Source organism: Natator depressus, chromosome 10 (genome assembly GCF_965152275.1).
Source record: "Natator depressus isolate rNatDep1 chromosome 10, rNatDep2.hap1, whole genome shotgun sequence".
Classification (NCBI taxonomy): Eukaryota; Metazoa; Chordata; order Testudines; family Cheloniidae; genus Natator; species Natator depressus.
Genome location: NC_134243.1, coordinates 83,113,251 through 83,140,079, shown reverse-complemented (window position 1 = coordinate 83,140,079; position 26,829 = coordinate 83,113,251). Strand labels below are relative to the sequence as shown.

General features: G+C 63.2%; 1 protein-coding gene across 2 annotated transcripts; it reads right to left on the bottom strand.

Moving 5' to 3' along the window:
* Positions 1-311: 311 nt before the first annotated feature.
* Positions 312-26,134, bottom strand: SEMA4B (semaphorin 4B). 2 transcript variants are annotated; one of them, XM_074966697.1, is made up of 14 exons: positions 25,977-26,134; positions 9,391-9,551; positions 8,777-8,839; positions 7,894-7,992; positions 7,247-7,343; positions 6,696-6,812; positions 6,148-6,305; positions 5,645-5,826; positions 4,866-5,016; positions 4,260-4,422; positions 4,050-4,165; positions 3,046-3,218; positions 2,750-2,844; positions 312-2,310 (listed from the first exon to the last, which is right to left on the bottom strand). In XM_074966697.1, the coding sequence occupies exons 1-14, from the start codon at positions 26,077-26,079 to the stop codon at positions 1,526-1,528; spliced, it is 2,463 nt and encodes an 820-aa protein (XP_074822798.1). In that variant the 5' UTR covers positions 26,080-26,134; the 3' UTR covers positions 312-1,525. The 2 variants fall into 2 exon arrangements, with proteins under 2 accessions (XP_074822798.1, XP_074822797.1); XM_074966696.1 differs by having other exon boundaries at positions 317-2,310; positions 4,260-4,470; positions 25,977-26,133.
* Positions 26,135-26,829: the final 695 nt, after the last annotated feature.

Genomic DNA, 26,829 nt, shown 5'->3' with positions numbered 1-26,829 from the left:
GCAACTGATGGCCTGGGCCCTTCCCCCCTGCAAGGTGAGAGCTAAAGGGTTGGAGAACAAAGGAATCCGGTGACCTCCTGGCCCGGGAAAGGAACAAAGCCCAGAGGAGGAGGGGCTGGAGGGAGTTTCAGTTTGGGGCTGGCTGGGACATGGAGTGAAGGGCAGACATGGTTGTCTGGCTCACTGCCCCCCAAAATGGACCCAGCTGAGGGGTCCTGTTCTCTGCACCTGCAAGCTCTGTGTTAGACCATGTTCCTGTCGTCTAATAAACCTCTGTTTTACTGGCTCACTGAGAGTCACGTCTGACTGCAAAGTTGGGGTGCAGGACCCTCTGGCTTCCCCAGGAGCCCCGCCTGGGCGGACTCGCTGTGGGAAGCGCATGGAGGGGCAGAGGAGGCTGAATGCTCTGAGGTCAGACCGAGGAAGGGGGAAGCTGGGTGAGCTGTGTGTCCTGCAGACAGGCTGTTCCCCGAGAGGAGACTTCCCCAGAGTCCTGACTGGCTTCGTAGGGAGCAGTTCCAGAGCATCGCCCGGGGACTCCGTGACACCCTGGTCTCTCAAAGGGCTGAATCTTCCCCAAAGTGTTCAGGCTGAGGCAGCCCTCCAGCACGGGGCATTTCAGCCAGAGCGGTTATAACCTGGCAGTGTTACAATTCACTGAGCAGGGGCTTCTGCTGGGAAGCGCTGAGCAGGTCTCTCTCGCAGGCCCATCTCTGCTCACAGCCCTGTCACGCCCCAGGGACAGCGCACTCACCGCTCACCGAGACCACATGGGGACTTTATATAAAAAAGACAGACAACAACAACTCATTTCTGTGCAAGAACCTCCGCGAACGCCGTGAGCCGGTACGGTGACAGCACTCCCATAACGGCGCCAGGGAGCTGTGGCTTGGACGCTCAGTTCACATTGTCACATCGTAAAAACAACCCAAAGCCCAAACGCACAGAACATGCCCCAGACCCTGCTCCCGGCAGGCGCCAGGTGAATGTCTGCACAGGGCTCAGGACGTCACAGCAGGATGGGGAACGAGGGGGATGAGACACAGATGAACTCTCCTGCCTGGCCACAGAACGGGCTCCACATGCAGGCAGCAGCAGGTCCCTGTCACTTGCTCACACGTGTCAGTGTTAGACGTGCCCCACATGGCCAGGTCCACCCCACTAAGGCGCGCAGGTCCCCACTGCACCTCTCCCAGCACCAGAGCTCCTGGGCCTTCCTGGAACGCCCTGCTCCTGCACCAGGCAACGGCCCGTGGCTGCCAGAGCTGTCCCACGGGTGGCAGGGCTGGGGCAAGGGCTGCCAGGGAGCGTGAGTGCCTCCCAGATACACGGAGGGGCTCTGCCGCCCCGAGAACCCCGCTGGAGAATGTGCTACATTGTGCTGGGCAGTTTGCAGGTCACTGTTACAGCCGGGGTCGGTGGCTGCAGGGTGAGGTGGGGCAACCCTGATGGCACAGGTCTCTGGAGGGCTCAGCGCAGCCGGGGCTGGTGCGGCTCACGGGCTCAGCTCATGCCCCCAGCCTGGTCACACCACAGAGTCCCGAATTTCAGAGCCCAGCCGCACCCGGGGTCTCTGGCAGGCTGGAGAGACCTCCACAAAGCTCTCGCGGACGCTGAGAGGCCTCTTCTCTGAGTGGGAGAAGGCCGAGCCGGCGCCCGGGGGCGCGTGCGGGAGGGTGCTGATGTAGCTGTCAGTCAGGGCCTGGTAGCCCTTGTGGTCGGGTGCCGTGCTGGGCAGGCTGCTGCCGTTGAGGGGCAGGCTCTCGACGGGCAGCCCCACCTTCCTGTGGCCCCCGCCGGGGCACTCGCCTGGCTTGAGGAAGGCCTTCATGCTGTCCCGGTGCCGGCAGAGCACGAAGAGTGCGAGCAGCAGCAGCGCTGCCCCGAACAGCGCGCACATGACCAGGAACTCGGGCCAGTAGCTCTTGCCGTCCTGCCGGGAGGAGACGCTGCCCACGGCAGAGGTGCTGCGGGAGGTGCTGATGGTCTCCATGGCGTCCTGGCCGGGCAGGCGCCTGCCCACGGCGTCCGGGGGCCCGTGCAGCGCCGGGGACAGCTCCTCCACACCCACGCAGTAGCTCACCATCAGCTTCTGGAAGCCCTCCTCCAGCGACCAGCACTCGTAGGTGCCCAGCCGCTCCAGGCTGCCCACCAGGATGAGGGCTCCATCCGGCAGCACCAGGTAGGAGGAGTTGATCTGGGTCCCATTGTGCATCCACAGCCGTGAGGCCAAGTTGGACAGAAGCCGGCACGGCAGGGGCCTGACCGCGTTGGGCAGGAGCTGGATCTGCTGACACTGCGGTCCCTCTGCTGCGGAGTACGCCACACAGGCGGGTCAGGAACCGCTCCAGCCAGCCGCCCTCCCAGTGCCCATGCCAGGCCCGGGCCACCCCTGGGCTGTGGGAATGGCCGGCAACGGCCCAATCTCACATGGGATGGGGGGGCTCTCCTGGCTCCCCGGGGAATGGGGGTGGCCACTGGGGACCCAGCTCTGGGTTGCGGCAGGGTCCACATGCACGCGAGGGGTGTGTTCTCACTCTGGGAGCGGGGCGGCAGCCATGTGCTCCGAGAGCACCCCCACCTGGCCAGGCCTGGCACTGACGCCACCCGCCCTTCGGAGGGAAATGGCAGCTAGAATGGACAAATGGGGGATCCTCTTGGATCCTTGTGCAGAGGTCCCAGAGCCCCCCCGCCCCACAGCAGGCTTGCACACCCCACCCCAGCGGGTCCTGTCCCAAGGCCTCCTTACCTGGGGATTGGAGAAGGGGGGGGATGGGCAGGGACACGTTGGCTGCTTGGCAGAGCCTCTCTGTGTCAGCGTCTTCGATATCCTGGGCCCAGGGTCTGCAGGGAGAGACTCGCAGTCAGTGCAGCCTGTGCAGGGAGGGGGCGAGGAGCAGGGCAGAGGAGGCAGGGCCAAGCTGCGGGGGAGGGCAGAGCTGAGAGGGGTGAAGGTGGGGGCGGCTGGGCTGAGAGTGGCTGGGCTGAAGGGTGACCGAGCGGGGCTGGGGCGGGGCTGGCCGAGCCCAGGAGTCCGGCACTTACCGGGGGTGCAGCGACAGCTGCAGGTGGTACTGGGCGACGCTGCGGCAGGTGTCCCCGCTCCAAGCGCAGTAGGGGTCCCGGGACAGGACGCATTCCCCACAGCTCCTGTACAGGCTGCAGTTGGAGACGGGCACCTGGGCCACAGCGGAGTAAGAGGCAGCGTAAAGCAGGCCCTGTGCAGGAGAGAGCAGAGTGAGCCAGCTCCACGCTGAGGGCGTGTGCCTGAGCGCGCACCTGCGTGTGTCACCGAGGAGGCGTCACCGGATGGGATCTATGTGGCAGGTGCCATTCACGAAACCCACGTTTACCCGTCGTCTGTGTCTGAGATCCCCGCCCCGTCAGCAGGCAGGAAAAGGCTAAGTGGGCTCTGCTGACTGGCGTTACCCCTGCAGGGTATGGGGCGGAGCACTGCTCTGGGGAGAGAGGCTCTAGGATACATGCTGAGCAGGCCAGAGGAGTCCTGGAGCAGCCCAGCGGGGCCAGAAGGGCTGAGCCGAGCCATGCTCTGGTTGTGAGTTTCTGTTGCTAAAGCCAAACCGGGGGGACAGAGTTTCCCTGAGTTCCTGATGCTGGGCAGTACCTGCAGAGCAGACCCTGTCACCTGGCTCCCCGCAGGGGACGGGGGCATTGGTTTTCCCTGACGAGCCTGGTTCAGTGCAGGAAACCCTACCGAGGGAGGGAGGAAGCTAGAGCCAGCCATGCTGGGAGCCATTCGGCAATGAGGAGAAGTGAGCTCAGGCTTGGCCCTGGCTCCTCAGTTTGCCCCACAGGCTGACCGAGAGCACTTGGCCCCTCTGGGTGTGCCCAGCCTAAGGGCAGCAGGAACAGGGAGGACGGCTGGGCAGAGCGCCATGCAGAAGGCAGCTCCAAGGCTGTGTATGGGAGCGGCTCCTGCTCCCCCATCCCGCTCGCCCTGAGGCACGTGCCCCCAGCCCCCTGCCATTGCCTGCTGAGGGAGGGCAGGGTGAGGATGCAGGAGTTTCCCATCATGCTCGCTGCCTTGCCTGGCTCTGGTCCAGCAGCAGCTTGTGGACGGGGTGGCCGGCGTGGAAAAGGCGGATCTCCTCGATGATGTGCACTTTCTGGTTCACGCTCACGGCCTTGTGCAGTCGCCCGTCGTCTGCAACGCACAAAGCGGGGGGCACTGAGTCGAGCCACCCAGGCTGGGAACACCCTGCCCGGCTGGCCCCCACCAGCTCCCCAGGGAGACCCACCTGTGCCCAGGAAGAGGACGTCGTAGGTGTGGTGCAGGCCCCGCACGCGCTGCACGCAGATCTGCTGGTAGTGCACACGGCCCTGCAGCAGGAGCGGCTGGCTCCGGATGGCGCCGTCCATCAGGAAATGGTCCTTGATGAAATTCAGCACGCGGTCCGGCATCTGGAGAGACGAGTTGATTTTCATGTGCCGCGTGCGGCTGGTGATGCACTGGCAGGGCGGAGAGGAAGAGAGCTAGACACACGGACAGCACAGCCCTGCAGCACCGGGACAGACCCACGGCCTGCAGTCCCGGCGCACAGCCCCCAGCAGGAAGAGCGCACAGCTGGCTGGCGGCATTAGTGAGGGCAGGCGCCCACACACAGGGGCTGAGTGCTGGCGCCTTTCCCACCAGCCTCTCCTGGCCCCCTGGAGCTGCAGCAGCCCCTGCTAACAACCTGGGAAGGAGCTCAAGGAAGACGCCCAGGGGCTGGGAGGCGCTGGAAGGTGGCAGTATGGATTGGCTCGGGCTGTGCCGGTGTGACCAGGCTGGAGAGTCCAGTGCCCCGAGGAGCAGGCAGGTTTGGGGCAAGTCCTGCCCGCTGTGCTGGGAGAGGGGGTCATACCGCTCCGGGCCGGGGCTCTGGCGGATGGCTGGTGTCCGTGTACCACTGCTGCGTCTCGCGGTTCACCTCCTTGTAGAGCCCACCGAAGGCCTTCTGCACGTCGCGCATGGCAAAGGCACATACGGCCGAGCTGCCCGGGCCCCCTTTGTTCCTGGCACCAGGGGGGAAATCAGCAGCTAAAAAGGGTCCTGGAACCGCCCAGAGACACCCGGCCCCTGCATAGCCCCAGCAGACAGCTCAGCCCCTGCAGGGTGAGCTGGGCACAATCCACCTGACACACAGCTCCCCACAGCACCTGGACCAGGCAAACAGCTGGGACACACAACAGGAGGGGAAGAGCTGTCAGCAGCTGCAGCCAGCGCCCCCTAGTGGGAAAAGGCCCCGTGCCCCATTCCCTGCCCCCCTGAGCCAGCCAGTCCCCCACCCTGGGCCCAGATCAGAGACAGCGCCCCCAGCGGGGAAAGGCCCCATGCCCCATTCCCCGCCCCCCCTGAACCAGCCAGTCCCCTACCCCGGGCCCAGATCAGAGACAGCGCCCCCTAGCGGGGAAAGGCCCCGTGCCCCATTCCCCGCCCCCCTGAGCCAGTCATCCCCACCCTGGGCCCAGATCAGAGACAGCGCCCCCTAGCGGGGAAAGGCCCCATGTCCCATTCCCTGCTCCCCTCTGCTAACCCAGAATAACCCCTTTGCTGGCAGTGCCCCAGGGAGACGCCCTGGTCTGGGTCCGAGCGGCTCTAGCTGGAGCCAGCTGCAGGACCCTGTGCCTCGCCCGCGCTCACCACTGGGAGGTGAAGACGCCATAGAAGACCGTGTCCCTCCAGCGCTGCTCATCCGGCGTGAGCACGAACATGTCCTGCAGCACATTGAAGGGGAACCCGTCGTCGGGCCGCGAGCACAGGAGCTGGGCCTTGAGGAACGTGGTCCACCTCCGCTGCAGCACCCGCTCCCCGCCCAGGTCCCCCTGCCAAGGAGAGAGTGGGCGTCACCCTGCGCTGCCCGGCCCCCCAGCGCAGCAGGGAGGGGCGGTTGCATCGGAAGAGCGGAGCCTGGAGAAGCAGGCAAGCTGTGTGGGCAGCAGGTGGTGCTGCGGGCCCAGTCACACGCACGCTGGGTGGGGCCAGCAGTGACACGCAGAGCCTCCCGGTGCACAGGTGTGACTACACGCATCAGTTTGCACATGTGACAAACCCCCACCATGCACCCTCCCTGGCATGCTCGCCACGGCTGCCCTTCCCAGCAGGTACGCGCGACCCCCGCCCCCCGAGGACACTATGCGGCTCACCTTGCACACGCGGGCAATCCGCGACACGATGGTGTTCTCGAAGAAGTCAAACTCCTTGCCAGTCTCGCTGAAGAAGAAGTACACCTTGTCATCGTCCCCCTCAGAGTTGCCAGGCGGCAGGCTCTCCCGCAGGTAGGCTGAGCCTACGAAGGCTGGGTCTGCATCCCAAATACAGAGCCCTCAGTGCCAGCCCCCCGGGATCCCAAAGCATCCCGGAGTCTGGGCAATTGGTTGCTGCGGCTGAGACACAGCCTCCTCTGGGGAGGAGCGTGGCAGCGACGGGAAGGAATGAAACCGAGCTTGCCTTGGGGGGCTCCCAGCCAAGCAGTGACTCAGGCCAGCCCTGCTTCGCCTAGGAGAGGGGACAGGAGGGCAGCCCAAGGTGAGAGGCAAAGTCTGACCGGAACCAGCAGCCTAAGCCCACCCCACCCCTGCCAGGCCTGGCTGACACCTCCTCGTGCTCCTGGAGCTTGTCTGGGCTGCCTGTTGCTCCCCCCTGACCGGGTGTGCCTGGGATCAGGCCCCGCCCTGCCCCAGCAGCCCCGCACCATGCAGCCAGTGGAGGGAGTTCTCGGTCTTGAGGGAGATGCGGCTCTCCTGGCTCCGATAGATGGTCGGCTCCTTGCCCTGGAAGTCGCTGACGGTCCCAGCGTAGAGCTCACCATCTGCCAGGGAAAGACAGACCCACGGGCATAAGGAGGGACCAGTTCCTCCCTCCCCGCTGCTGGCACTGGGTCCAGAGCAGATCCAGCTGCCATCTCCCCTCATTCGGGGCAGCTGCGCCAGGTGGCTGCTCCTGTGTGGGCCGGCTTTGTGCCAGGTCTATCCCGCAGCTGCCGTCCAGCCGAAGGCGCGTGCCGATCCGGCCAGGAGGGGACAGAGAGCAGCATCAGCCAGGAGCCTAGGCACCTCCTATGGCCCGGCCTGGCAGCTGTGGGCGTGGGCACCATGCGTCCCTCCGCCAGGGGGCCAGCATCACCCCACTGGCTCCATCTCCACATCAGCTGGCTATTCCTCACCCACGGTCCGGGCCACGGGGTGCACAGCCGTTCCCCCCACCCCTATCCCCACCCCAGGGGAGGTACCAGCCCCTCCTTACCGACCATGATGGCCGTGGATTTGTATTCAGGGTCGAAGGGGCAGCGGCCTTTCCCATCCTCCAGCAGCTCCCTCGCCTGGCTGAAGTTCTGCACGTTCTGCAGAGGAGAGGATGCTCTGAGCGGGAAGAGCCCGGCAGGGGCGTGGGCAGGGCAGGAGCCAGGGGAAGGGAGGTGGGGTGTCTCCTGCCCTTTCCTCATGCCCCCAGGGTGTCACTGGCCAGGTTACTGAGTCCGTCCAAGTCCCTCCGGCTGCCCCATCACACCCCAGGACCCTCGCCACAGCCCTGCCAGGCTCAGAGCTGGGCCTGGAGTCCCGCCAAGGAGAACTGGGTGCAGGAGGGATGCTGGGGAGGGATCGGTTCTGGGGCCCACATGCTGACCCCTAACTCTGCTCCTCGCCTGAGGCTGGCTCAGCTCTTCCCTCAGGCAGCAGAGCGTCGCCCGGCACGGGGCGGGAGGGGGAATAGCGAGCGCTGTCCCTGGAGCGACAGGGACTTGTGCTGCCTCACAGCCCAGCCACGGGCGCAGGGAGAGCCCCGCAAGCCAGTGCTCCCTGGGGCGGAGTGGGGCAGCGGAGCTGGGGGGGGGGCGGGCAGAGCTTGCACAGAGAGGCCCCGCGGAGCAGGGCGCCCTCCGCAGCACTCACGAGGTAGGTGCACACGGGGCTGAAGGCGCCGGTCCCGCAGGCGTATAGGTGGGTGCTGTTCAGCTGCAGCAGGATCTTGATGTAGTTGTGACAGTCCCTCTGCAGGGAAGGCGAGAGGCACCTGCTCAGTCTACCCCGCCCCGGGGCTCGCTCCTCCCCAGACACAGCCCCCGCCAGCCCACAGGAGTCAGCCCCCGCAGCCCTGCTGCACCCGGCTTCCAGGCCCCGCAGGGAAGAGCAGCCCCGGCTCCCCGGGAGCCCAGCGGGATCTCGGGACGCGGACGGAGCGGCCAGGGCCGATGAGCACCGGCCCCCATGGGACAGGCCAGGAGCCCGGGCCTCAGTTTCACCTCTTCCCCAAGAGACAGCACCACCAGCAGCACAGTGCCCCCTAGTGCCACCCTGGGGCAGCGGGGCCAGCACTGGCTGCCAGGGGAGAGCACCCCCTGCTGCCCCCACTCTGCACCACAGAGTCCCTAGCACCACCCTCGGGCAATGGGCCAACACTGCCTGGAGAGCGCCTCCTGCTGTCCCCACCCCCACCCCACAGCACAGCACCCCCTAGCGCTGCCCTGGGACCAACACTGACTGCCGGGGAAGAGAGCCCCCGCTGAGCCTCTGCCCCACAGCACCCCCTAGGGGCCTGCATCCAGGCAGCGCTATGACAAGGGCTGGCTGCAGGCACCATTCTGACTTTCATTGCCCCACTGAGCACGTTCAGTTCAAGGCCTCTCCCCAGCAATGGGCCCGTCTCCCCAGTCCTGGGGCTGCTGTCCAATCCCCATGGTCTCTTGGCACGGGTAGGCTGGCAGTGCGCTGTTCCCCAGAGGGCTCAGGCTGGGGAGCTGGGGGGCAGTGCACTGACGGCCTGGGCAGCACTTACCTGGGGGTCCTTGCCCTTGAACGCACACTGCTTCTTCCTCTCCTTGTCCGCGCTCCAGGGCAGCTGTGGGCGAGGGGGATGGTTGTCAGGAGAGCCCTCCCTGGTAGTGCCCCCCGCTAGCAGCCGGCATGGCCCTTCCCCTGGCCACAGGCCCACAGCTGCCACGGGGCATCCCACTGCCGGCCACGCTGGAAAACGCTGACTGGCCAAGGGAGCAGCTGCCACCCCCGAGGCTCCAAGCCCAGAAGCGACAAGGAAACACCCTGCTCCGCCCAGGCCCGGTGAGCCAGCAGGGCGTGGGATGCATGAAAGCCAGCACCCTGCTCCTCCGAGAGGGCCTGGCTTTGTGCTGAATTATGAGCCCCAGCTTGCTGTCCTGCCGGCTCCCAGAACAGGCAGCCACTTGCAGGGCTCGGGAGAGAAGCTGGGAGCGCCGGGGAAGGAATCTCACGGGGGCCTGCGCCAAGCCCATCCCCAGTGCTTGCCCCTGCCCGCCCTTACGTGGGCCAGCCAGTGGGCTCCTTCCGCCCTCGCTGCTGTCCAGTCACCCCTGCAACTGTGGACCCCTCTCCCGGCAGCTGCCTTGCGCGCGTGGGCCGGGCCAGGCGACTTACGAGCTGGTGCTGCGGGCCAGGCTGGAAGTGGCTGGTGTTGAGGGCGAAGAGGAACTCGCGCGCCCCCACATACAAGGTTGCCCCGTCCGGGCTCAGCAGCAGGGTTGTGTAGTTGGTGACTCCGTCCTTCTCAAACCACCAAACGGGTCTCTCGGAGGAGCCTGGGGAAAGCCAGCAACACGCCCATCAGTGCCTCCAGGGCTCCATGCTTAGAGCCTGGGGCAGAGAGCCAGACCCACCCCCGGGCATCCCAGCACCCCCAAGGCACAGCCTGATCCCCAGCTGTGGCACTGGGCAGCCCCCAGCTCTCCAGAATCCGCACACTGGCACTGCCCACTGCTCCCCCAGCAGGGGTGGGTCCTCCCTCCTGGTACAAACGGCAGGGGTACGTTAGTGCTCGCGAAATGTGGACTTATCCTACAAACTCTGCTGGTGCCCATCATTCCCAACCTGCAGCCCCTGCTAGCCCAGCCCTGGGTTCCCCCCAGTTCTTGGAGCCCCTGAGGGCTCACAAGGACCCTGTGGCAATTTCGTGACAAGAAGCTGGCTAGGGCCTTTGACAGAATGGGACTTTTCTGTAATATTCTGTATGAACATTGTGTGTGCCTCAGTATCCTCTATATGCTGCATCAACTAGCTGGCCAGAACAGGTTGTTCACTCTCTGCAGAGAGCCAGGTGTGACTGATCTAGCTGTCTGGGGCAAAAAGAAAAGGAGGACTTGTGGCACCTTAGAGACTAACCAATTTATTTGAGCACAAGCTTTCGTGAGCTACAGCTCACTTCATCGGATGCATACTGTGGAAACTGCAGAAGACATTATCAAGTGCAGCAAGTCCTCCTTTTCTTTTTGCGAATACAGACTAACACGGCTGTTACTCTGAAACCTGTCTGGGGTAACGGCCACTCCAATTGCCCGCACATTTGGTACCTAGCACCTAATGATCATGGATGGCCCACGCACACACACCTCTCCCCCCTCCGCAGGAAGCCAGCCAGGTTCGCCTGGGAACAAGAACAAGGACCGAGAGGGGCCAGGCAGGGGCCTGCTGGAAGCTGGAGTCTCCTGAACTGGGACTCAGGGCAGCCCAAGAGGGACCAGGCTGTAACTCTGTTCTCTGTGCTACCCCAGGCTTCTCCACCGCCCGCTGAGAGCTGCTGCACATGCTGATGCCGGGGGGCTGGCTCCCTGAGGGGGTCTCCCAGGCCTGTTCCAGAGCACTGGACCTGTGGATCCGTAACAGGACCTCTGGGTGGAAGGAGACCCCCTTGCCTTGGTTTCCCGTTTGACTGAGTTTTTTCCCCTCCTGGGCTGTAATACCAAGTGTCACGGGGTCCCTGGGCAATGCTCCCTATGAAGCCAGGCAGGACTCTGGGGCAGTCTCCTCTCTGGGAGCAGCCTGTCTGCAGGACACACAGCTCACCCGGCTTCCCCCTTCCTGGGTCTGACCTCGGAGTATTCAGCCTCCTCTGCCCCTCCGTGCGCTTCCCACAGCCAGTCCGCCCAGGTGCAGCTCCTGGGGAAGCCAGAGGGTCCTGCACCCCAACTTTACAATCAGACGTGACTCTCAGCCAGCCAGTAAAACAGAAGGTTTATTAGACGACAGAAACATTGGTCTAACACAGAGCTTGTAGGTGCAGAGAACAGGACCCCTCAGCCGGGTCCATTTTGGGGGGCAGCGAGCCAGACAACCACGTCTGCACTTCACTCCTCCTCCCCAACTCACTCCTCCTCCAGCCCCTCCTCCTCTGGGCTTTGTCCCTTTCCCAGGGCCAGGAGGTCACCGGATTCCTTTGTTCTCCAGCCCTTTAGCTCTCACCTTGGAGGGGGGAAGGGCCAGGCCATCAGTTGCCAGGAAACAGGGTATCGGCCATTCTCTGTGTCCAGACCCCTGCACACACCTGCCCTCTAGGGCTCTGCAATGATCATACACCCTTACCCCACCCCCTAGATACTTAAGAACTGCCTAGGGGAAACTGAGGCACCCCCACACTATTCAGAGGAAGCATTAAGAACAGTCCCACTTCGTCACACCAAGCCACACAGTTGAGCCTGGGGGGCACCCCAGAGGTCACTGCCTTGTGTTTTCTGGTGGTTCCTGGCCTGCTGGTCTCTGCCATGTGTTGCCCCCAGGGCACGCTCCGGGGGCTTCCTTTGCCTTGTGACGATTAATTCAAACCCACCTCCTGGCTGCCAAGCAGGCCCTTCAACCTGGCAGAGACCTGGGGTGCCTGGAGAGCATGACCCCCAGGAGCTGCATGGCTGGCTCATCAGTCACCAGCCTGGGGCCCAGTTCCACAGGCCTTGGCCAGGGAAGTCAGTGTGTGTGGGAAGTCTGGGGCTGCACCTGGCAGCCCCTCCTGGGTCTGTGCTGGATTCTCCTGGGAGATTTGTGGCAGCCTGGATTCCTAGCCATAGCCGCGGGCCCCAACCCACCTGCAGACAGGGGAGAGCGGCTCTTCATATTGAAACCTCCTCCCCTATGAGCGCCCGTCCAGTGGCAACCCATGGGGTGGGGGCGGGGGGTAGGACCCAGCCCCCTAACTCCATTCCCTACAGAGAACCAGACCTGGCAGCCAGAGCCCGGCCATTTGGGCCCACTGATCTACTGCCTTGGCGGAATACAAGGGTAGCTGCTCCTGCTGCACTTCTGGACTTGGGGGCCACCTGGCCCCATATCACAGCTATCCACTCCCTGCACCAAGCCCCACTGCTCGAGTGGACTCCAGGCCCAGGGGTTCAGGCAAAGCTGATGGTCTCCATTTAGACTGCCCAGCTGGGGATCTGGAGAGGACGTGGGATTGACCCGGCCCGAGCTGGCTGCCAGATCCAGGGTGTTGCATGCCCCGGGGAGAAGCAGCAACCACATGTGCTCCCCATATGGATCATGGGACCAGGAGACTGCCTGGCTCCAGGGAGAGCCAACTTTGACTTCTCCCGCTCTAGATGCGCAGCTGAAAGCGGTGCTGTGGCCATGTGGGTGGGGGGTGACAGGTCTCTTCCTCCTCCCTTGTCTGCCCTGGAGCCCGTCGAGGGGTGGGGCGTGGATTGTCAGCAGGATCAGTGCAATGCCGGGACACCTGTGTAGCCAGGCGCCGCGCCGACTGAGTGCCCTGAGGGGCTGTGGGCTTTGGAAATAAACAGCCCTCCCTGAGAACCCAGGCCTGCTGCAAGAAGCGGAACCAGAGCCAGGGTTTTGCGCCAATGGGGCCCTGCACCGGCTCAGCCTTTCTGCCATGAGCTGAGACGTCCCAGTGCCCCAGCAATCCCCTGCCGTGAGTCCCTGCCTGGGAAGGGCTCAGGGGAGAGTCTGGGCCAAGCCCCTGGGTCAAGCAGAGGCAGGTTCCTGGGCAGGGCATGTGCCAGCCAGGGTGGCGGTGCCCAAGGCCACGTCGGTGTGAGGGGTTCCGGCTCTGGGACAACAGGGACAGTGCACAGGGAAGGCTGGGGGACTCCTCACAGAGCTTCAGCCCGGGCTCTCACCATCTGCCCTGACCCCTGTTGGCCTCCCCAGCACCCCTCCGCCCCCTCCTGAGGAGGGGGTGCCCCTGAGCAGCTGTGCCTGCGGCAGCAGGGAGGAGCTGGGGGCAGTGCTGTGAGGAGGGAATCTGAGGCAGTGGAGTGGAAGGGGGGAGACTTTCCCCCCATGTCCCTGCTCCATCTTGCCAGCAGCCGTTTTCGCTGCCCCAGCCTCCCACAGTGAGTGGGGTGGGTGGGTAGGAGCAAGGGGGCCTGGCACAGGGTCAGCAGCAGGGAGCAGGCAGGTGCTGCTCTGGGGCTACCAGGGCACCTGCCCCATGACCCACCGCCCACGCAGCATGGCGCCGGGCACAGCTCCCTCTGCCTCCCCCTCCCAGGCCACGACTCCTAGACCCAGCAGCCCTCAGGGGACCAGGCAGGCCGCGTCGCCCGCGTGCTACGGCTCTGTCCTCGGGCCTCGCCTCTTGGGTGCTGTCGCAGGGAAGCTCCCGGCGCCCCCTGCAGGGCCCAGCCCCAGTGCCCCAACAATGACCCCCGTGCCAAGCCTGGGGAGCCTCTGCCCAGGGCTTGCAGCACCATGGGCCAGCCAGACCATCCCCCACACGGTGAAGCCATCCAAGGGCAGCGCTCAGCCCAGTACGCTGGCATCACCCCTCCCCTCCCAAGGGACACCCCCTAAATAGCCCCCGACCCTGCCTCACCCAGCAGCCAGTTATCAGAGCCCCTACAAGCCCCCCTGCCCTGACACAGACAGAGCTGTGTCACTGCACCGTGCCCCCTCGCCAGCCACCGACCCACCACCCCTCGGCAACACAATGCCACACCCACTTCCTGCCTCTGCACTGACACAGCCGCCAACCTGCCGGCCCTCTGCACCCCCACCCATCCTGCCGCCCTCTGAATGCCCCACACAGCTCTGGGCGGCCCAAGGGCTCTCTCTATCTGCCGCCGTGAGACCTCCTTATGTCGCCCAGCACGGCCGGAGAGCGCCCAGTGCCCAGCCAGGCGTGAACAATTCCCAGCTCACTAACCCCCCCCGCAGTGCCCAGCCAGGCGTGAACAATTCCCAGCTCACTAACCCCCCCCGCAGTGCCCAGCCAGGCGTGAACAATTCCCAGCTCACTAACCCCCACCCAACCCCAGTGCCCAGCCAGGCGTGAACAATTCCCAGCTCACTAACCGCCCCCCCCCCAGTGCCCAGCCAGGCGTGAACAATTCCCGGCTCACTAACCTACCCCCCCCCCAGCGCCTAGCCAGGCGTGAACAATTCCCAGCCCACTACCCCCAACCCCCCAGCTGACTGCCAGGATCCGGGGACAGGCTGGGCACTCAAACCACACAAAGTGCTGTGCTGAGATTCACAGCGGGTCTGCTCTGCCCGCCTCAGAGACGGGGAATGGCCAGGCCCAGGTTGCAACTCGCTCCGGCCTGCCTAGCCGCATGGAGCAGTGCCTGGTGGGGGCTGCCCCCTGCCCAGGAGTCGATCCCCCGCCCCGCAGAGCCCCCGGCTCAGGGGCTGGAGTCTGTTTCCTCCACAGAACTGCGAAGGCTCCAGCCCCCGGCCCCGGGTCCCAGCCATGCACGCTGCTGCAGGCTGACGGGCTGCCCAGGGTGGGTGAGGCGGAGCGACGCCCGGCAAGGAGGGAGCCCAGCGGGACTCGGCGCCCGGGTGCAGCTGCAGGGCAGCAGCGAGGACACAGCTCAGCAGACTGCTGGGGACCCCGCTCCCCTGGGGGCCCGACACAGACTCCCTGGCAGCCAGTGATGTGCGGAGCACCGTGCGCAGCCAGGCAGCAGAGCGCCGGGGGAAAGCCATGGGCTCACCCCGCCCTGCAGTTAACTGCCTGCATCAGCCCCAGAGCTGTCCCACAGCCAACCCTGTGCCCCAGCTGGCAATGCCCAGCCAGGCCAGGCTGACAATTCACAGCAGAGGGGAGAAATCTCCCGACAGAAGCAGAAGCCAAAGTGACTCAATCACTGGCCACTAACTCAGTGGGGAGAAAAATAACTTTACAAATTCTGGGTCCAGGCCCCCCCCAGCCCCGGTCCGGTTCTGGGGTGAATCAGGAGCAGCACCGCGGAGCCAAGCTGGTGGGAGAGGAGTGCCAGGCCCAGAGACACCCTGTGCCATGCTCTGGTTGTAGAGCACCCGTACAATATTCTGCTGCCCTGTGAGAAGCAGCCGGTGCCACAGTAAATGCAATGCCCATGGGGTGAGCACGGCTTCCTGGGCAGCGTTCCACGTTCCCTAGGGCCTCACTGACAGGAACCAATCGCCCCTTGCATACCGTGGACCCCCAGTACCTGCTCCCACAGGGCCCGTCCCATGCAGGCAGTACCCCTGCTCCCCCCACGGTGAAAGGCACCCACTGCACAAGGCCCACATCAGCCCCACATGTGATGAAGTGGGACTGTTCTTAATATTTCCTCTGAATATTGTGGGGGTGCCTCAGTTTCCCCTAGGCAGTTCTTAAGTATCTAGGGGGTGGGGTAAGGGTGTATGATCCTTGCAGAGCCCTAAAGAGCAGGTGTGTGCAGGGGTTTGGACACAGAGAATGGCCGACACCCTGTTTCCTGGCAACTGATGGTCTGGGCCCTTCCCCCCTGCAAGGTGAGAGCTAAAGGGTTGGAGAACAAAGGAATCAGGTGACCTCCTGGCCCGGGAAAGGGACAGAGCCCAGAGGAGGAGGGGCTGGAGAAAGTTTCAGTTTGGGGCTGGCTGGAGACATGGAGTGAAGTGCAGACGTGGTTGTCTGGCTCACTGCCCCCCAAAATGCACCTGGCTGAGGGGTCCTGTTCTCTGCACCTACAAGCTCTGTGTTAGACCATGTTCCTGTCATCTAATAAACCTTCTGTTTGACTGGCTGGCTGAGAGTCACATCTGATTGTAAAGTTGGGGTGCAGGACCCTCTGGCTTCCCCAGGAGCCCGCCTGGGTGGACTCGCTGTGAGAAGCGCACAGAGGGGCAGAGGATGCTGAATGCTCCGAGCTCAGACCCAGGAAGGTGGAAGCTGTGTGAGCTGTGTCCCCTGAAGACAGTCTGTTCACAGAAAGGAGACTTCCCCAGAGTCCTGACTGGCTTCATAGGGAGCAATTCCAGAGCATCGCCCAGGGTCTCCGTGACAACTGGTGGCAGCGGTGGGATGTACTGCACGCCGTGGATGGCACTTCCTGCAGTAAGTGACTGGGGAGCAGTAAAACGAAGGGGGATTGACGAGGACCAGGCGTGCTGAAGGCTCAGAGAGGAGCGGTTTCGGGTGGCGGTTAACCCCTGGGAGTGTGTGACCAACGAGAAGGACTGTGCAGTAATGGGGTCCCCCTGGGGACTGTAGTGAGCAGTCTCAGGGGCGGAGGAGCCTGTGGCTTGGCCCTGGGAAAGAGAAGGACTTTTGCAGTAAAAGGGTTCCCCTGGGGATTGCAGCGAGCAGTCCAAGGGGCGGAGGTGTCTGCAGCTCGACACTGGCAAAGAGGAGGTGACCTCGAGAAGGGCTGGCACACTAGGGGTTCTCCCTGGAAACCGTGGGGAGCTGACAGCACACAGGCCTGTGAGTCCACAACAACTTGGGAAGAGCGGAGTGATGGCCTGTCACCGTCTCCTTAAGAAGGACATTGTAACCCTGTGCAGAAAGAAAGGGTTGAGCATTGGAAAGTTCACCAAAGCACAGTTAACCGTGCAGCTGGAGGAGGATGACCGCTCTAAGGAACAGATTCCTGACCCCAAATGGGGCTATAGCAGGATCTGGGAGCAGCTGGAGTAGTATCCAGGCATCACCAAGATTCCTGTCCCCGACCTGACGGGGGTCTTCACGATCGGGTTCCCCATCGGGGGATCGGAGACGGACGGGATTGGAGCTGAGTCCGAGAGAACAAGAGGACTGTGGGAGACAGCGAGAGCCCAAGAAAGAGCTGCAGAAGCAGCAGACGCATGAACTGGGGGTGGTGGAGCGGAGAGGGTTAGGGGACCTCCCAGGGGTGAGTGGGGACCCCAGGGGGTCAGTTCCGCAGGGAACCTCGAGACTAAACTGCTGCCCCTGGTTAAGGACGGGGGGGGGGGATGTGGATGCCCACCTCACTGCCTTTGAGCAGGCTGGCGATTTGAACCAGGGAGACCCTGCCGAAAAGCCCCGGTGTCTAGCTCCCTTGCTGGGTCCCAAGGCCATAGACTCCGTCAGCCAGATGGGTGGGGAGGTGGACAGGCTCCCACTCCTGACCCCAACCTATATGTCTGTGTGGAGTTTCCTGGGGTCAGGCCCCTCGGACCTCTAGTGGGAGCGGAAGGTGATGGTCAATGGGGAGACATTCCTGGGGTGGCGAGATCCTGGGACAGAGAGAACTGTTGTCAGGCCCTGGGTGGTGCAGCCTCAGATACTGAGGGGCTGTGTGAGCTGGGTGAGGGTCCCAGGGATGAAGCCCCTCACCCTGCCTATGGCCCAGATCCCTGTGCAGACCCAGGAGGGGTGGGTCTGGCTGGTCTTTGGGGTTCTCCAAGATATCAGCTGTGAGACCCTGCTGGGGAGTGACTGTGTCTCTTTGGTTCAGGATACAGACCTTGCTCCTGTAATGGCAAAGGGTTTGAATTTGAATCCAGGGAACCAATCAGCGGAGAGGGAAATGGTCCGTGAAAATGCAGATGACCTGTCTGGCAGCGGGGAGGAGACCACAGCTGAGTAGGGGGAGACACAGGCAGGACAGGGGATCTGTTGGGAGTGGCAAGGTGCTTGGTAAGGAAAGTCTGGATGAGCCTAGGCAGCCTTGTGAGCTGATGACTTTGTCTAGTCAGCAGGGTGGGAAGGCAAGGAGAGTGGAAGATGAGTGTCCCTGGACCTTACCTGTTAGCTGGGTGGAGAATTGTGACAGTGAAGTGAGCTGTAGCTCACGAAAGCTTATGCTCAAATAAATTGGTTAGTCTCTAAGGTGCCACAAGTCCTCCTTTTCTTTTAGTGAAGGAAATGTGCCTGTGTCTGTCAGGGGTATTGACTTGCCTATGGAGGGAGCTACCTTGGTCTCCAAGCAGTTGTCTGTGACCAGCCTTGTGTGCTGGGACCAGGGGAAAGAGATCCCAAGCTGTGTGTCTGGGAAAGGAGAAAGTGTGTCCGGCTCTTTGTCTGTGGAGCAGACAGAAGGGGCCTTTCAGCCTGTGATGGCTGAGAATAGTGCAGTTGTCTCAGAGTTTGTTCTGGATTCAGCTAAAGCCCAAGAAAGGAATGGTCCTAAGTTTGTGTCTGCTACGGAGAATGGCATTGTACCTAGGTTGCATCCAGTTAGTGTCTACGCAAAATCCCAGAGACCAGACAATCCTGGTGCTTGTATTTTGCCTGTTGCTAGTGTGTGGTTGGGAAAGGGTGTAGCAACTGTGTCTAATCAGAGTGAGATCCCAGCCAGGGCACAAGGAGAGCAGAAAGGTGATTTGATTGTGTTACCTACTGAGGGTGTGGAAACCTGTAGCAAGAAGGAAAAGATTCCTGAACTTGTGTGTGGCAAAGGGAAGGAGAATGCTTCTGACCTTTTATCTAGGAAGTCTGTAAGTTTGCCTCAAAGGGGATTGGGAGGAATCTGCCGGATGGGCCAGAGGTGATTCTGGATGTAAGTGAGACCCAGAAAGAGTCTGTTGTTGTTCAGGAAAATGTTTCTCTAGAGCAAGCCCTAGGTGAAGAGGGTAAGGGCAGAATTTCTGTCAAGGGTGAATTGTTGCATAGAAAAGCCCTAGGGAAAGGAATCCTCATGGAGTTTTTGCAAGCAGTTTACTGCAACTGAAGGGTGTGAAAGTGATTTAATCAAGAAAAGAACAGGAGGACTTGTGGCACCTTAGAGACTAACAAATTTATTTGAGCATAAGCTTTCGTGAGCTACAGCTCACTTCATTGGATGCATCCCTAAGGTGCCTCAAGTACTCCTTTTCTTTTTGCGAATACAGTCTAACACGGCTGCTACTCTGAAACTTAATCAAGAGAGTTTCAGTTCCTAACAGCCAGAAATTTTCTGTTGTGAATGGATCCACTGACTTTCCTGTTGAAGGATCCAGTGTGAATAGCTTTGAGAAGGTCTCAGATGGGGTGAAAGCTGTTAAGGAAGTTAAACAGTCCTATAACCAAGTGGCTGTGTTTGGCCAGCTTGTTGGGGAGACAAGGTTGTTGAGAAAGGACTGTCTCCATACTAGTTCTGTAAGCGAACAGTATGTGGCCCAGGTCAAGATGGGGCTCTTAACCAAGAAAGCACAAATTGCAGCCCTCCAGACTGGAGCGCTGGGAGAAGACTCGATCCCAGTTTGACCCCCAGGGGTTTTGGGGTGGCAAAAGGGCACGGGCCGCATAAACCTTCCCGCATGCGATGTGCAAGTGCTATCGACCACCCCCGACCTAAGGGAGTGCATGAAACTGGAAGGGGCTGGTGTAACTCCCACCAAGGAACGAGAGAGATGCTGGGGCATCCATGGGAACGTTGGTGGCTTCAAATTGCCCCAGGTTATCGGCTAAAGTGACCCCGCTCAGTTCGGTCTCGAAGGGGGGAGAGATGTGACGAAGCGGGACTGTTCTTAATGTTTCCTCTGAATAGTGTGGGGGTTCCTCAGTTTCCCCCATGCAGTTCTTAAGGATCTAGGTGGTGGGGTAAGGGTGTATGATTGTTGCAGAGCTCTAGAGGGCAGGTGTGTGCAGGGGTCTGGACACAGAGTATGGCCGACACCCTGTTTCCTGGCAACTGATGGCCTGGGCCCTTCCCCCCTGCAAGGTGAGAGCTAAAGGGTTGGAGAACAAAGGAATCAGGTGACCTCCTGGCCCGGGAAAGGGACAAAGCCCAGAGGAGGAGGGGCTGGAGAGAGTTTCAGTTTGGGGCTGGCTGGGGACATGGAGTGAAGTACAGACGGGGTTGTCTGGCTCACTGCCCCCCAAAATGGACCTGGCTGAGGGGTCCTGTTCTCTGCACCTACAAGCTCTGTGTCAGACCATGTTCCTGTCGTCTAATAAATCTTCTGTTTTACTGGCTGGCTGAGAGTCACGTCTGACTGCAGAGTTGGGGGGCAGGACCCTCTGGCTTCCCCAGGACCCCGCCTGGGCGGACTCGCTGTGGGAAGCGCATGGAGGGGCAGAGGAGGCTGAATGCTCTGAGGTCAGACCGAGGAAGGGGGAAGCTGGGTGAGCTGTGTGTCCTGGAGACAGGCTGCTCCTAGAGAGGAGACTTCCCCAGAGTCCTGACTGGCTTCGTAGGGAGCAGTTCCAGAGCATCTCCCGGGGACTCCGTGACACCACAGTACACAGACCTTGCAGGACCTAGGGGGATTTCACCATGAAAGAGAGAAGCCTTGAGGAGCTTGTCTGGCCCACTGCTGCCCTCAGCCCTGATCTGCCCCCACCGCACACTGCTGGAGGTGGGGGAAGACCTCAGGCCATGCACTCGGACTCCAACCCTGCACTCCTGATGCTCAGAGCCCATCTGTCCAGAACTCCCAGGCACACCAGCCTCCTGTCCCAGTGGACAGCACTGCAGGAGGGAGCAGCATGGACGGGTTCGGAGAACAGGCAGAGTGGGGTTCTTGCTCTTTCACCGCAGGCAATGTCTCTTTTGGGCAGAGGCCTGGGAGATTCCAGGGGGGAAGCCGAGAGCAGACAGAACGGGGCATGGAACGGAAGTGCTGGCTGGAGCCCAGACTCTGCCCCCTGCCAGGAGGCTGCTCCCAAAGGGCACTTCAGGATGGGACTCTGGGCTCCTGCAGGGCTGACTCACTGCCGAGCAGCTGCAGTTACCTGCCCTGTGAGTGAGCAGGAAACCGGCCCAGGAAGTGCTTCCTTTTCCCAGCAAGAAGCCCTCTGACTCACAGCCCCAGCCTCCTACCTGCCCAGGGCAGCAGCTCTCAACCTTGCCCTGCACTGCAGGGGGAGGGGCCTGGCTGTCTCCCCGCTCAGCACAAGGCTACTGATGACAACTCCTCCTGCAAGTTCCCATCCCAGATCCCCCTCACAGGGGTCTAGCCACCCAGGCAGGACAAAATCAGCTGGCATGAGCCTGCAGGGCTGGGAGAGCGATGGCTGCCTGCCTGCAGCTCCCTGCTGGACCCCTTTGCTGGGGGCACCTGCCCGCTGGCTGGCAACCAAAGCAGGGGGAACTGGTGATCAGGTCTCCTGGGTTCCTTTCCTGGCTCTGCCGCTGCCTTCCTGTGTCTCTGTGCCTCGGTTCCCCTCTGTGCACCGGGAGGGTTAGTGACCCTGTCCCATCTGTCTGGGAGCTGGGGGAAGGGGACAATGACCCGCCCAGGTCAGTCCTATCATTATGACTCTACCTGCCTGGGAAGGAACGAGCCACAATTGCTGTGGACCCAAGCTCCCAGCAGCCACAAGGAACAGACTGGGCCAGCTAGCAGTGACTGTGTGCAGAAGGACCCCCGCCTCCCAGCCAGCCCTGCCCACAGCCAGGCTCCTTTGGGCACTTAACATGAAGGGCCCCAGGAGCAGCTGCTCCGTTGCAGCACCCAGGCAGGGCCCTCTCTGTGCTAGCAGGAGAGACAGGGAGCTCTGAGGCCCACGCAGGAGCCAGGCACAGACCTGGATCCCAGCCCACCTCCAGGGGTCCTGCCTCTGCTGTCCCCGTGCCCAACAGCTGCCAGGCTTTCAGGGAAGTCCCGATGCTACTCGGGGCCCCCTAGACAAGATGCCCTGAGCCGGCTGGGAGCAGAGCAGGGGATGGTGCACTCGAGCAGCACAGGGCCCCAAGTACAACCTCTGAGCCTGCCCCAGCCAGGCCCATAGTGGGAGGGGCAGGTATTCCTGCCCTGGCCATGGAGGCAGCTCTTCCTGGAGCAGCCTGGCATGGAGCCTGCGCTGCAGCCAACAGGATGTGTTGGGACAGGACCTGCTGCTTCCAGGCAAACCTGCTGGAGGTGAATGAGAGCAACTCGTCCTGCCCTGCCCCGCCCGCACACTCCAGTGGGCTGCGCTCAGGATGGACCCTCTTCCCCGCTGGCATGGTGCACAGGGCAGCCCCCTGCTCTTCTGGGGTGAGGGGCCAGGCTGCCCCCTCTCGGGGCGGGAGCCTGCAGGGGCCAGGCTCTGTGCTATCCATCTGAGCAGCCTCCCCACGCCCACAGACTGGAGTGGAGCTGTACAGAGACAGGGCCCATAAACCAGTGTGGGCACGTGAGGCTGGGATGGGTCCACCTGGGGCAGGGATTGGAGGCAGGGCTGAGCCCAGCACAAGCCAGAGAACTGACCTGGCACATCACAGGCAGGATGGGGCATACACAGAGCTCTAGCTGTCCCACCCAGCACCACAGGCCCGATCCTGATCACGGCATCTCAATGCTACCATGTACAACAGACACTGCACCTGCCCCTGAGCACCAAGCCCCAGATAGCACATGGCCAGTAAGAACTTGCTGCATTCACCCTGCCAGAGCAAATGGCGTCCAGTCTGAGCTGCCAGGGAGGACCCGTGGGGAGTGCCCCCCACCAGCACTTCCCCAGGGCAGCGCTGGGCAGGGCAGTCCCTGCGAGCACCAATGGGTTGCTGGTCTGGTCGCAGCAGAGCAGGAGAGAAACCAAGATGGCAGGCTGGGGCATTACTGGGAACAAAGGCTGCAGAGTCTGACCCCGCTGGGTGGCAGGGAGCATCCCCATGCACATGGGTCCCTGCCGTGCTCTCCTGCAGCAGGTCCCCAGTGCCTTGCTCTGGCTGTTCACCCGCCCCCATCACCACAGCCCTGAGCATCCTGCAATCGGTAACAGTTCTACTGTCGCAAGTCCTGCTGGGGTGGGCAGTGCTGTTATCCCTGCAGTGCCGGGACCGATCCCAGAGCACAGATTGGAACCCAGGCTGCCCAAGCCCTAGGCTAGTCCCTGATCACTGGGCAAACATGCTTCCTGTGCTCCAACCTCACCCAGCAGCTGGGAGCAGGGCAGGGCACTGGCCCCTCCTCAACTCCAGCAGGGCTGAGCTCTGCCAGGGCCCGCAGCATGAACCACGCAGGGTCCCGAGAGATCAGCACACAGGACAGACCACCAGGCTGCTCCCCCTAGCCCTGGCAGGCCAATTCCAGGGCAGACACACCAGAGCGCAGCCTGAGAGCAGGGGCATGATATACAGAGGAGAGATGTGCCAGAGCCTTGCCCATAGGACGGGATCCCTGTGCAACACCCTGGCCCAGACACTAATGGCCTGCCCTGGCAAGGACGCACTAGGGAGGAGACTCTGCTCCCAGCAACAAGGCAGGATGGGACCCAGCGGAGCGGAAAGCAAACCCCTTCCCTCCCCAGCGACCTGCTTTCTCATGTGCAGGGAAGTGCCAGCACCTCCCCTCCCCCACCATTCCAGGACCCAGTTCAAAGCTACCCTCTCTATTCACCCCTCCCTGGACCTGCTCCAGCCAAACACACAGACCCTGCCTTTCCCCCACCCCCGCTTCTCCAGCCTGGCCTGGGGGCTTTCAGGCAGCCCCCCCATGCTGGGTGCAGAAGCCTGCTCTGCAGCGTCTGCTACCTGGAACCCCCTAGCTGGGGACAGCTCTGCCTCTTCACCCGCCTGACAGGGGAGCTCCCCCAGCTCTGACTGCCTGCGAGCGGCTCTTTCCTTGCTTCCCCCTTCCTTCGCTGTGTCCACCACTTACACCCACTGCCTGGCCCTACTGCACGGGCCAGCATGTACCGTGCCTGCCCAGGCTGCACCCCCTCTGCTGGCACGCTGCCACGCAGGAACCATTCGGAGGCATGCTCTGGCTTGCGGAGTAGGCAGGGCGCTGGTGTTTTGCAGACTCAGCACCTAGCAGAGGTGTGACAAGGCATTTCAACACCAGGGAGAACGTAGGCTGCAGGATTGCACCACGGAGTTACAGAACCGAGCACCATCCCACTGGCCCCTGGGGGAGGTCACAGGGACGCTGGCAAGTGCTACGCACATCACCGTGGCTCTGGCCCCAGCACAAGCAGCCCTGCGGGGGGACAAGCAGGCCCTTCACAAGCCCAGGCCCCCTCCGCTCTCTCAGGTTCTCCCCAGCCTGGCTGGGGAAGCTGGGCTAGTCACTGTCCCTGGGTGGCCCCGGGTTCCCAGCCCGACAGGGAGTTCAGCGCAGGGGAAAGGCGCTTTCTAAGATCAGCAACAAACACCAGACAGGACAATCCTATCCAGCTCAGGAGTGGGGGTCAACCCGCCGACATCTGGGCCCAAACTACACAGAGGAGTCCCTGAAGGCCCCCTCACGGGGGAAGTTCAAATATGTCACTGTGCAGCCACCCAGCCCCCAAGCCCTCCAGCTGATCTACCCCAACCACCTCACCTCCTAATTCCTCCCTCTCTGGAGCACCAACAGGGGCTCAGCCCTGTACTCCTCAGGGCAACGTCAGAGCCCGGACACCTCCCTCCCTGTGGGGAACTGTGCAGGGAAGACATCCCCTGAGACTCCGCTCAGTCCCACACTGAGGGAAGAGTCCCCATGCTCAGCTCAGAGTCAAGTGCAGGGCAGGTTAGAACGTCCCAGAGAACTGTACATCCTGGAGCAACACTCGCAGTCCACAGAGAACTCTCAAGCTGCAGGCCCAGCCCAGGGCAGCAGGGTGAGGAGGGATCCCCCCCTGACAGCATCACCTCCCCATGTGCAACAGGTACTGGCCACAGGGGGAGGCAGGACCCAGGCAAGTGGGATCAGCGGTCAGGTCTGTCTCTACAGCGTATAACTTTCCTGCTGTGGCCAATGAAGGCTGGCAGGGGGTGAGCTGGGCCCCGAGAATCGGCCACCAGCAGGACACATGGGCTGCAACCCTGCAGCTCCCACAACCCAGCCCAGAGAATGGGGCCAGCCAGTGTGCACAGGCCCTAACCAAGCTGTTCTCTGCCCTCACATCCCCTGCCCCTGGAGCCAGTGGAGGGGCCTAGAAGCAGCAGTCAGGAGCCTCTCCCAAAAGCTGCTGTAACCCAGGCCCACGCACGGGAGCCAGAGAGGTGGGTGCGACTGGCATGATGCTCTGTATGCTGCCACCGGGGCAGGGGCAGATCCCTCAGCAGGCGCCCGTCTCCTGTGCTGAGCCTCCCAGGGACACTCCGCAGCCTGGCAGGACGAGGGCCCGAAGGGCACTGCTGCTAGCACAGGACTAAGGGGCAGAGCGGACAGCCACAAAAGCAGCCTCAGCCCAATCCCACTGCCAGCCCAGCCACTCCAGAGGAGCCAGGCCTAGGGCCCTGGGCCAGACCAGACTGGTACATCACACACCACAGGGTGGGGAAGGCGTTTCTCTGATCTCCCTGGCTCCCACGTTCCCACCACTGGGAGCAATTCCACACGAATCCCCATGTCCCAGCCCAGCCCATCCTCCTTCCCAGTGCTCTGGGCCTGGGCCACACGGTGCAGTCAATGGGGTCTTTGAGGCCAGAGACAGCCCTCCCCCCACGCACACCTGGAGCTCCCAGCTCTGCTCATTTAGGCCTCAGCTGCAGGCAGGCAGCAGGTCCCATCCCGCCGCCCTGACTGGCACAGCGCGACGCGGCCGGGCAGCAGCCTCCTGCGCAGACGTGAGCGTACGCCTACCCAGGCTCCAGAGCCGAGACCCAGGAGTCCCGGCTCCCAGTCCTGGTTCTGCTACTGGCTCCCTGTGGGAGCTCTGGGGAGTCCCTGCCCACCTCTGGGCTTCTGCTTCCCCTCCATTGCGGGGGAACACACATCCCTGGGGCCAGATGTTTGCGAAGTACCTGCGGGTGGAAGGCGCTACGGAGAGGCATCATTCATGCAAACGGGCACATTTGTGACAACACATGGGCGGCAGCTGGTGCGAGAGTCTCTGCCCTTGGCGAGCCCACGAAGCACTGGCTAGGGCAGGGTGCACGGTCTTGCCCTCGTGCCGCTGATGGGCATGGCACACACCGCGGGGACCTGTCGGCAGCGATCTCTGCCCCGGCCCAGGCCCCCAAGTCTCAGCGCCTTTAGTGCCCCAAGAAACCTCCTATGGGGCGCCCCCCGCTCCGTTCCTCCCCCCTCCTGCCGGCCCCACACGACCCCCACAGCCCCTCCCCCTGCGGGCCCCGCCACAACCCCCTGCCCACAGCCCCAGCGGGTTCCCTGCCAGCGGCGCCGGGCGCGGGGCCCGCTCCCAGCAGGAGACACCGGCCGGGCCCCGCGGCCGCCCCCGCACTCACCGTAGTGCAGGCTGACCCGCGGCACCGTCTCCTCGGAGGCCGAGAGCAGCAGCAGGGCCCAGAGCGCCGGGGCCAGCAGGGAGAGCGAGAGGCCGAGCCCCATGGCCGGGCGGGCGGGCTCCGCTCCCGGGCAGCAGCGCAGCCAGCAGCGGGCGGCCCCGGCCCCGGCCCCGGCCCCGGCTCCGTCCGTCGGCTGCAAAACTTTCCGCCGCCCGCCGTGGCGGGGCCTCCTGCGGCAGCCAGACCTAGGGGCAGAGAGCGCTCAGCGTGGGCGGCCCGGCCCGCCCCACGGCCCGCCCCATAGAGCCCAGCCCCTGCCCGCTCCCCGGAACCCCGCCCCACGGCCCGCCCCATAGAGCCCAGCCCCCCTGCCCGCTCCCCGGAACCCCGCCCGCCCCATGGCCAGCCCCCCTGCAACCCCGCCCCACGGCCAGCCCCATAGAGCCCAGCCCCCCTGCCCGCTCCTCGGAACCCCGCCCCACGGCCAGCACCATAGAGCCCAGCCCCCCTGCCCGCTCCACGGCCCCCACTGCCCCCCGAAGGCAGCCAGACCTAGGGGGAGAGAGCGCTCAGCGTGGGCGGCCCCACGGCACGGCCGGCCCCCCGTGGATCCCCCGCCCCATGGCCACCCCCCACAGGCAGCCAGACCTAGGAAGGGACAGTATTGGCCGGCCCCCCCGCCCCGTGCCAGCACCCCTCCCGTGTCAATTCTCGCGCCCCCTGCGACAGCACCCACCGCCTGCCCCCCACCCCTCCCCCCACTGTGTCAGTGCGAGCACCCCCTGCCTGCCCCCCACCAGTGCCAACACCCCCAGCACCCCACCGCTGCCCCCGGCAACAGTACCCATCCCTG

What these genes read in the sequence shown, in the direction of transcription:
- SEMA4B (XM_074966696.1), bottom strand. Translation starts at nt 26,079, where the DNA reads ATGGGGCTCGGCCTCTCGCTCTCCCTGCTGGCCCCGGCGCTCTGGGCC. An exon ending in CTGGCCCGCAGCACCAGCTC is followed by an intron (nt 8,840 to 9,390) that starts GTAAGTCGCCTG and finishes CCTCGCCCACAG; the next exon opens with CTGCCCTGGAGCGCGGACAA. An exon ending in ATCCACGGCCATCATGGTCG is followed by an intron (nt 6,813 to 7,246) that starts GTAAGGAGGGGC and finishes TTTCCCTGGCAG; the next exon opens with ATGGTGAGCTCTACGCTGGG.